Below are 10,278 nucleotides of genomic sequence, written 5' to 3'. Positions count from 1 at the left end.
CAGCAGCATCGTACTCGCCTTTTCACTATTTGTCCACTAGTAGTTTGAGACAGAAAAGGAGCAAGTTTGTGTAGGCTTATAGTAGCATATAGGAATTCATTCGACTCTATGTGGCAGAAGCTGTTTTATAGGTCTCGTTTGAGATACTATTTTTTCAAGGGAAATTTGTTTTTACGCAAATCGGCAGGAGCTCTACCCTTCATTAATTTGTCAGTAAGACGCTAAAAAGTAAACTGTAAAAAAGCGTGGCTTTATCTCTAAGATAGTCGAATCGAACGTAACGACGATGTCCAGGCAAAGCCATACTCTTTATTGTGTCCTACATGCAAATTTTCTTATTGTTGTTTTTGCTAACTACGGTGCAAACTTAACGTCATCTCCAAAGCAGCACTGTACATACGTAATGAGTAAAAGATATCCTGTTGAATGCTGGTATGATAAGAGTTCATACGCAAGAGGACTCTTGCTCGATCTCCTAGAGAAAGCCGGCTCTGTGTTGACCCCGTACGTACGTTTGCTTGCCTGCTCGTCCGAAATCAGGAAGCACAATTTCTTCCTGTACCATTCAGCTGCAGTGTTCTACGCCAGCATTTCATACCGCTGATCAATTCCAATTCCTATCGATGCCACAGAGATAGGGTTTTGAGAGTTAGGCTCGAGTTATTAGACGGGGAGTCGATGATCTTGATGAATAACACATATGGCCATCTGTAATGTTTAACTTATACCACTAAAAGTGATTTTCTCGTTATGTTTCATAATCTGTGATGCTCGCGCGATGAAAATCTGTTCGTCGCTTAATTATCCCTTCTAACAAAAGGTATCTATGATGAAAACTAAGTTTTTTCCCTAATAAATCTTGTAGGTCCTGAGCAGATTGGTGTATTTCTAGGAGTGATAGCGGTGCACTTGGGCATAGAGGGCAGTGGATGATAGTGGCGACGACATACTGGAGCAAGCAACATTTAGTTTCACTGGAAATAGCACCAGAAAAAGGCGAATCAAGCTTAATCCCAATTGTGTAATTCCCTAGGCCACTATATATATATGTGTATGAGCAAACAATATCTATCTCATGTCTCTCATTGCTCTGTGTTTCATGTGTGGCTGGGAGCATGACAAAATAACTGACCTCATAAGTATTATAGTCCAAGGAAATACATGGATCTTGACCTATAACGTTTGGCTAGTGATAAATTATGCGTGTGCACATTTTTTTAGAAAAAGAAACAGCATCTGCCCTCTGCGACCGCACACATGGTTTGTATAGGGTGAATCCTCAATTATCACCTAGCAAATGGCTGTTTGTAACTCTTGCCGACCACACCCCTGTTTCAGATACATCAAGTGCTCCATGAGAGCTAGAAAAGTTTACCTCTTTATAAGCATGGCAAAGCAAAGAGAAATGCTTAAACCATACATCTTAAATGACAAGCAATGCTTTAACCTAGAGAATGGAAAGAATCAAAGAAGCCCAGCTTAGTGGCCTGACGCATGCAGCAGCTGGTTCTATCTTCGGAAACGAACTGCGCACGGTGCCGGCGCAGGATTGGGAGCTCGCCTAGCCGGGCTGTTTTACCGACGCACGCACAATCTTTGCCGCGGCCAATGAGACGTGACAAGAGATGAAAATGGCAACAGAAAATCTTAAATCTGCACCGTGACTCAGCTTGCAGGAATGCAGGTTCGAGCAGAAATGCAGGACTTTTTGGGGGTGTGCGGCCGTGCGTCGTTGTTGCGTGTCCGCTCGGGATCTCCAGATTCGGTAAGGGCTTTAGGCAAACCAATTATTTGCGTGACACAGGTCTTAATCCCTTTGCTTGTGGCACCCAATGATTTGCTCGCAAAAGTTTTCATCGTTAAGAACTCGTGAAGGAGGCGCTCAGTGCGTTCTAGCTAGCCTTAACTTTGTGGACAGAATCAGTACCCCGTCAGAGCCTAGTGTTTTGATCACAATGCCACAAGCAAGAATACAAGATGGTAGCTACTAGGTTTAAAGCAGCCGTGGATGGACGGTTAGAAGAAGTGGCATTGGGAATTTAATGACGCGTTACATCAAGGAGCCATGCGTATGAGTAAGCTAGGAAGTCGTAGTTGTTGTCTGTCATCAAGAGCACGGCTGTCGTCGAATCTACTGTTCCTAGCTTGACGTCGGAAGCCTCGACACTGTACTCTGCAACCATGACGGAGATGAACGAGAAAGAGAAGGGTGTTCCTAGCTCGATCAGCTAGCCGTGCACGCTTCCATTCCATGGCCCATGGGTATGCATGCATCAGGATTCAGGAGATAGATTCCTCAGCAGGAATGGCAATTCGAGCCGTGCTCAAACACTTCGGCAGATCATGTGCTGTATCCCCGAAGCCTCCATGGACCTTGTTCCCCGAGAGGGGTGCAATGGAGATGTCAGGGAGTGTTCGTGTTCCTCCATCATGTAGCTGTCACCAGCGGCCGACGACATCGTCACGTTCGGACGCGTCAAAGACCTTGCCAAACAAGACCCGGAACAAGTCGTATCGCTGCCGACGCTCGTTGTCGTCAAAGCCCGCTGGGCGCTGGCGCTGGCGCTTTCGCCCAGCTCCCGGGGTACGGTCTAGGGACGCACGCGGCTTGTCCGCTTGCAGCCACGTACGACCGCCTGCTGGCTCTGGCCCACCTGGAAAATCACACCCACATAAGGAGTAAACGGAGATTAACGTCAGCGCTTACTGTTGCGAAACATTGATGCGGTCGGGAACGGCGACCACGACAGGCGGCGATGTAGCGAAGGGGATAAGGTCATGGGGAAGAAGGTTCCCGGCAGCTAGGGAGATTCAGCCGGCCGCGGCCTGGATCCGAGCAAGCAGCCACGTTGTCCAGTTCCAGATTCAAAAGGGAGGCCGGGGACGGGGCCAGCGATCAGCTGACCAACCCGGCAGCCGTACGTCAGAGCGGAGCGCTACCTGCTGGTTTCGTCCATGGTCCAACGCACCCGTGCGTGGACCGACGCCGGGCGGCGACGGCGCACGGCAGCACGCACCAGGCCGGGCTACCTATCTAGCAGCCGTTCTGACGACACGGCGGCGTACGGCGGTTTTAGCCTGGTCCCCCGTGGGGCGCGCCAACGAACGGCGGCGTGCACGTCAAAAACATCGGCCGGGCTTGACCACCCGACCACCGTCGCCTTCCACGACAGGGCCGGGAGTCTCTTCGGTCGGTTTGTTTCTGTGTCCGCGTACGTCACCATGTGGGGGTGTTTGGACTGTGGACCGACCGACGAGTAACCGGGTGGTGTAATAATAAAAATTATTAGAGCCGGTAATGTGTGTCTTCGGCACGCGTTGATGACTTGGGGAAGGGGGTATGGTGTCAGGCAAATGCTGCACACGCGTATAGTACAGAAGAAAAAAATCTGAATTGGGGCTGTATGGTTCCCTGCGGCTAGCCAGCCATAAAATTCAGTGGCTGGTTGGTTCTGCTAAAGCTGCGGTAGCCACAGAAATAGCAGTACAAAAATCTAGCCACAACTGTGGTGTACAGAAATCGGCGTCTAAGTTTCGGCAGCGCTCAGGCGACGTGCGAGCTCTGTCCAAGAGCTGCTGGAGCGAGGTGAAGCGCTTCTTTGGATCCAAGCCGGAGCTCGTTGTCTTGGTTGTCTTAAGCGTGAGTTGTCGCTTGACTGCGAGGCCGAGAAGGCCGTGTCTGTTCTTGTCATAGACGCACTGAGTGCCTCCAATGTTTTAGTATGAGCTCGGCTCAGCTGTTATATTAATTTTTTTTTAAATTTATATATGCAGCTCTCTTGCGTATTCGAGAAAAAAATAAGTTAGGGTGGCTCCGTTACCGGCGTGGCTACCAATGGCTAGCAACCAAGCGGTCCATATATCTTGATACAGCCGCATGTATTTCGTACACATATTTTTTTATATAGTCGAGCTTGCACGTATTGAGTTGTTATCACGATCTAGCCATGCAATGCTCCACCTTGTCCATATGCAGGTGAGATATTTTGCTATGGTCACACACATATATGTAAAGAGATGAGTTGTTATCCTGATCCAGTAGCACGTCACTTCCACTTTTTTTTTCTTGCATGCGTGTAAGCGTCGCAAGAAGACATATATTTTTTTACGTGGCCACACGTATACATGTAAAAAGATTGAGTTGTAATCATGATCTAGCCGCATATCACCCACCCACTTTCACGTGAACCGCAAAGTGTGAAGAGATGGTGTTGAGATTGTACTTGCGTGGGGGCGATATATCACCAGTATAGATCCTATGAATATCCTGTGTATACCATAAGGACCGTAGCCCATTCTCTTCGCGTACGCGATACTAAGAAGAGACAACATGAGAATTGTATTTGCGTGGCCAATATATTGTTAGTATGAGTCCAATTCTAAGAATGTGCCTTTTTTATCACCACGATGGTGGTAGCTCCTCCTACGCATACGCAATTATGAGAAAAGACACATAAAAATTATATTTGCGTGGGGGGCAATATGTTGTTGCGTTGGTATCAATCTTATGGATATGTTCTGTGTCAGTAGAGTGTCATGAGGACACCTCTTCTCGTACACGCTGCAGTAAGAAGAGATAATATTAAGATCCCACTTGCATGAGATTAGAATATTTATCGATTTTACTCTCATAAATGTACTGTCAGCCACGGCAACCATATGGACCGTAAACCTTATTTATCACCAATTCTTTGTTCCAACTCACACATAAAATTCAATATTTTCTAACATTATCTGCTTCAAAATCAAATCATCTCCGCCTCTTTCAAGATGGAACCCCAGAATGATCAATCACAATTAACTCTACCGACCATTTCAATTGAATTTCACAATCATAGAACCCACATTGATCACCTCTCTATCCCAGCATTTCACCACTCCCCATCAATCATCATCAACCCTTAAACCTTACCCAGCTTTTCCTCCAACCTCATCTAAAAAACTTTTCCTCTTTACTTTTCTGGCCTTCTTCCCCTATAAATAACCGGCCTTCCCAATTCGCCCACAACGCTCACAGCACCGCACACACAGAAAACCACCACCAGCGCCTCGGTTTCACGGCTCTGCCCCTCCCCGCCCCGCGCGCTCGAAGCAGCCATGAAGCTGGAGGTGATGCCCAAGCAGCGGGTCCTGGAGGCGGAGCAGAGGGAGGAGGCCATGGAGCTGAGCGGCCTGGAGCTGTGGAAGCACGAGAAGCCCCCCAGGATCTGCCCCATGCCGTCGCTAATCCCGCCGGAGGCGGCGGGCGACGAGGCGGCGCTCGTGCCGCCGCTCAACTTCGCCATGGTCGACGACGGCATCTTCCGCTCCGGCTTCCCGGAGACCTCCAACTTCCGGTTCCTCAAGTCGCTCAACCTCCGCTCCATCGTGTGAGGACCCCCTTTTCGCTCTCCTGCGTCTCTCGAGTCACTGCGAAAAAAATTGTTTGCGTGCTCGTGCGGCTCTGAACCTTCTAGCGCCGCCAGGTACCTGTGCCCGGAGCCGTACCCGGAGACGAACACGGAGTTCCTCGAGGAGAACGGGATCAGGCTCCACCAGTTCGGAATCGAGGGGCGCAAGGTAACCAGCCAATTAACAACCTTGTTTCGATGAATTTTGCTGCTGCTTCGCGGTTGCGGCTGCTGGTTAATGGCGATTCGTGGAGGCGTAGAATTACTGTGGACGGATTAAAATACGATTGCTTTCGGTAACATCCATGATGCGCGGTTTGTTTGCCCCGAACCGACGTTGCTGGCTGATCATGTCGTCTTGTGCATCCTAATTTAAGTACTAGCAGTTGCACTTTCACTGTTGATTTTGGGGATAATTTTAGTGCTTTGCTCAGTGAAATTCATTTGTTATCGCAACTGACTTGCCTGAAAGGGTCCATAGATCACTCGTCACATAGGCACCCAGTCCTATCTGGAGAATTTTCAAAATTTACGGCGAATCGGTGGTGGTCCCTTTCAGCATTGCTTTGATTAATCGAGCCAGCTGTGCGGCAGATTTTAAACAATTCTTTTTCCAAATATTCCCAAATGTTTTTTTATTGTTGCGTTCCTGTGAATACAAGGCTACCAGCGTGTATGCACCTCCCCTTCTTGGCTTGGAGCATCTCCATGTGTTGCCTTCCTTTCTATTTCTTTTCATTTCTTTTTGCGAACTGTTTATTTGCTTTCCTTCTTTCAGTGATTTCTTTCACTGTTTGGGCAAAGTAGGTAAATCATGCAACTACTTTGATACAAGGATTTTCTTGTTGGAACATCAGCGTGAGCACTGAGCGGCTCAATTTTTAGTAGCCATGTCCTATCCCCTACGTATAGCAGCTCAACGATATGCTCGTGTGTCCTATACCCCTCAGATGTTTGTTAGATTTCTTTTTGTGGGAAGCTTTATTGCTTGGTTCCAGAGGGACAAACAAGCAATTCTGGCTGACTATACATGTTTTTCTCCAGTTTGTGATGTTTCCTTTGATTGTATTGAAGATGATCTTTTGAAAAAAGGGGGGTTACTTTGTCACACTTTTGCTACCTAAAAACAATTTGCCGTTTTGTTGTTTCAAAACACCTTGAGCTGTTCATCTTCCTTTTTTGTTTGGCAGCCTTATTATGGGGTCACTAAGCTGCCAAAGGCCCAAAACTGACTGCAGCTGAGTGGTAATGGTGGTGTCATACAGCATACATAAATTGATGTGCGAAGTGTACCGATTTATCCGTGTGAGTTTGTGAGAAAAGCTGCATGATATATCTGTAACTTCAGCACTGACGTCTGAAGATGGTGAATGCAGAACAAGAAAGGGGCATAGAAGGAGGGTCATAGTTTTTCTCTATGCTGATGATGCCTAGGAATAGATACACTGACGCATTGCATAGTGGTAGCACATTGTGCATCCATACATATCGCTATCCAGTGTCTTGTTTTGTTGCTGATGATAGGCATGGCACTACCGGGATGGGTCTGATGCAGTGTTTCGAGAAAATAAGATTTCTCTAGATGAATCCAAGCATGGACAATAAATTGAATTCTTTTTACTAGAATAGAAATAAAGCAGTGTACCCATGTTCTGCATCTGATCTCGCTGTCATGTAAAATTGTAAATGTCTGTATAAATGTACATGTAGGTGTAGCTGGAATTGCTTTCCCATGTTTTTTGTCTGCTGCCCTGAATCACATTCCATGGAATTCATATGTATTTTCACCTTCATTTAGAATATCCTTATGTTATATCAGCTATGCACAAATTGGATATGTAGGACTTGTAAAACTTCAACAACTTGTCATATATGAAAAATGATTTGGAGGGGAATATATACTAGCTGAAAAATGTCTGTAAGCTGTATTTATGGCTATTTGAGGTGTTGTTACTTGTTGTATTTTAATGTATCATCGTATCGTACACATGTATATGTGAAACAAGTTTGTAGAAACTGGTATCTGATTAGTTTTTGTCAAGTGGTGGCCACCAGTTTTGGATGAAAGTATGGGTAGAAAGTCATGTCAATTGATCAAATATGCATTAATTTGTGCCTACGATATTCATTTTTATCTGTAAGCTGGTCAACATGGGCTATATTGTAATCTCCGAAAATTTCATTCTTCACAATTATTTCATCTCTCATTTTTTATTATTTGAACTTTGAAGTCATCCATGACATGATGCAAAAAGTGGACGACAGGAATAAAGTTATGTCAATTCATTGAATGGTTGGGAGCAGTTTGTCAGTCACATGAACTGGCAGCTTTGGGTTTGCTTGCTGTTCAGGAGCTATGATTTGCTGGGTGAACCGTTCATAGGTCCATAGCCGTTGATGATCCACGGTTTTCTATTGCCTAATCATATTTTGGAGGTCAATGATCATTAACTGCAAGAAGTGCTGCATGTAGTAGTCCTCGATAAAATAACCCCTATGCACGCCATCAGGATGGCTGACATCATTCCAAATCTTGGTTTACATCACTCCAAATCCTATTTTCATTTTATGTCTGTGACAAAAAACTTCTTTTTTTTTGGCGAGGAAAACTTTTACGTCTCCTAGACATAGCAAAGTTGCGTTTTTCTTTGGTTATTAATATTATAGGCCCAATTGCTTGAATCCTCTGGAAGCCGGAATTCGGAGCACCAATCTGTCAGTTTTCAAGGAAGTGGTCGTATTGCATCTTCTCTGACTTCTATTGACCTTGCTGCGTTTCTGTCCAGTCATCTAACCCGATCCTAGTATATTCTCTAGTCTCTACCAACGTGTCTCAGTAAATCTCTGGACTTCTTTTCCCCCCTTCGTGACCTTCCAGAGTTCTAGTGGCACATGGATAAGAAAATTGACTGCTTTGGCAGTGACTGGAAGAGAATCTTTTGTTTTCCGAGACCTGACCGTTCTAACTTCAATTATCATTTACGATTATCTAACTATGTGCGTCACACTTCTTTCATACTATATGATTCTTGTTACAGCTGACAGTCCGTGTGTGTGAAGTTTTTGTTTCATCTCAAGTCCTGACTTTGCTCATGAAGTGTGTATCTGATAACGCCTGAAATGCTATTGCTGCAGGAACCATTCGTCGAGATCCCTGATGACAAAATTCGGGAGGCGCTGAAAGTTGTCCTAGGTACTGCACCCAGCATATTTCCATAGACTGAGCATCTTGCACACCACAGAATTATAAATCTCACTCCTTTCTTGTTATTTCCATTGCAGACCCAAGAAACCAACCCCTGCTTATTCACTGCAAGAGAGGCAAGGTAGGATCGGCTTCCGATTTACATTTTGCCGCTGCTCTCCCAAGAAAACAAATTTGTTTAATCTAAAAAAAGAAAACAAATTTGCGGGCCAGACCCTGAACTAAGTAACTAACTGCTGAAATGTTGCATATCTGCAGCACCGAACTGGCTGCTTGGTCGGGTGCTTGCGGAAGCTGCAGAAGTGGTGCTTGTCTTCCGTCTTCGACGAGTACCACCGCTTCGCCGCTGCGAAAGCGAGGATCACTGACCAGAGATTCATGGAGCTATTCGACGTCTCAACCTTGAAGCACCTGACACCCTCGAATTGTTAGCCAAGGCGCGCGATCGCTGGGTCGCCCTTGATCCCCCACCCCAAGTCCAGTACATCTCCCTGCCTATGTTCCTGATGCAGCTACTGAACCGATCGATTCAGCAGTGAATAATTTTGGAACCCCGTAGAGTCGGTGAGGTAGTGATGAGACAGACCATTGCAAAGTGTTTGTGCTCGAGAGGTTTAGTTTTCCCCTGCTTAGCGCGCTGCGGAGCCTAGTGGTAGCATCGCGAGAGGAGGTCCTTTCTTTTTTGGTAACTCTCGCGATCGCGAGGAATTCGCCACTGTTTTCCGGGTACTGAAGCATGTACTCGGGCGGCTTTGTTGAGCGGGAATGAACTAATCTCCGAATGCAAAAGGCTTGGCTCTTCTTGCATGAGAGTGGTGTCAGTGATCCTGCATATTAACAAGAAGTGTTTTTTGAAAAGCTTTAACAAGAACTATTCAACATGGTAATTGCTTATTTAGGCTGGAGTTGAACCAAAATCTTGAGAAACTTTCACATGGTTCTTATAAGTTTATGTTTGCAGTGCATGAATTGAAAATCACGGGAATTGGAGAAACACATGAGTGATACTCCATATGAAAAAAGGACCAAAAGAATTATGAAAAGATGAACTCTTAAAGCAGAGAAGGGAGAGTGATATGTTGCGTTGGCCTTCTCAAAAGGAATGAAGCTTTAGAAATTTTCGAACTCCTTCAAAATTCCGAGAAAAGTGTATTTCCTATAGGAATTGACAGGAAACAGAATTTTCAGTTTGCACATTCCGCTTTTGCTTACTGCAATAAGAAAAAAAAAGAGTAAAAACACAAGGGGCGAATCGACTGGAAGCGGCATGGGCTTTTGCAATTTCCCAAGAGCGGCGAACCCGTTGCATCCGGCCCAATATAAACTCTGAACTTGGCCCAATCCAGGCCCAAGGCCTATTCGGTTACGCTCGGTGGCAATGTTGACACGTGGACCAAGTGTGGCCCACAGATCAGAGCGTTCGTAGACCTAGTCACGAGACATTTGTCCCCAGTCCCCCCGCGCACGGCCACGTATTCCAAGCACAACCTCTCCCTGAGGCTATCCGCACTTATCTTTCTATGCATCCATTCTCTAAAATAAATATTCTATTCTGATCATCGAGATTTCTTTCTCTGTACCAATTTCTCTCGCACCAGTCATTCTTTATATCTTATCCTCTATACCAACTTCTCTGTATTTTATTCAACCATCGCAACTACCGTCTCCTCTCTCTCTCCTCAC

At 45.8% G+C, this 10,278-nt stretch overlaps 1 protein-coding gene across 1 annotated transcript; it reads left to right on the top strand.

The window, feature by feature from the left end:
• Positions 1-4,992: 4,992 nt before the first annotated feature.
• LOC112890142 (probable tyrosine-protein phosphatase DSP2) lies at positions 4,993-9,476 on the top strand. Its single transcript, XM_025957012.1, has 5 exons — positions 4,993-5,369; positions 5,466-5,559; positions 8,526-8,583; positions 8,673-8,716; positions 8,854-9,476. The coding sequence occupies exons 1-5, from the start codon at positions 5,098-5,100 to the stop codon at positions 9,025-9,027; spliced, it is 642 nt and encodes a 213-aa protein (XP_025812797.1). The 5' UTR covers positions 4,993-5,097; the 3' UTR covers positions 9,028-9,476.
• The last annotated feature ends 802 nt before the right edge of the window (positions 9,477-10,278 follow it).

The sequence above is a fragment of the Panicum hallii genome, chromosome 4 (assembly GCF_002211085.1).
Source record: "Panicum hallii strain FIL2 chromosome 4, PHallii_v3.1, whole genome shotgun sequence".
NCBI classification, from domain to species: Eukaryota; Viridiplantae; Streptophyta; class Magnoliopsida; order Poales; family Poaceae; genus Panicum; species Panicum hallii.
This window is presented reverse-complemented; position numbering and strand designations above follow the sequence as displayed.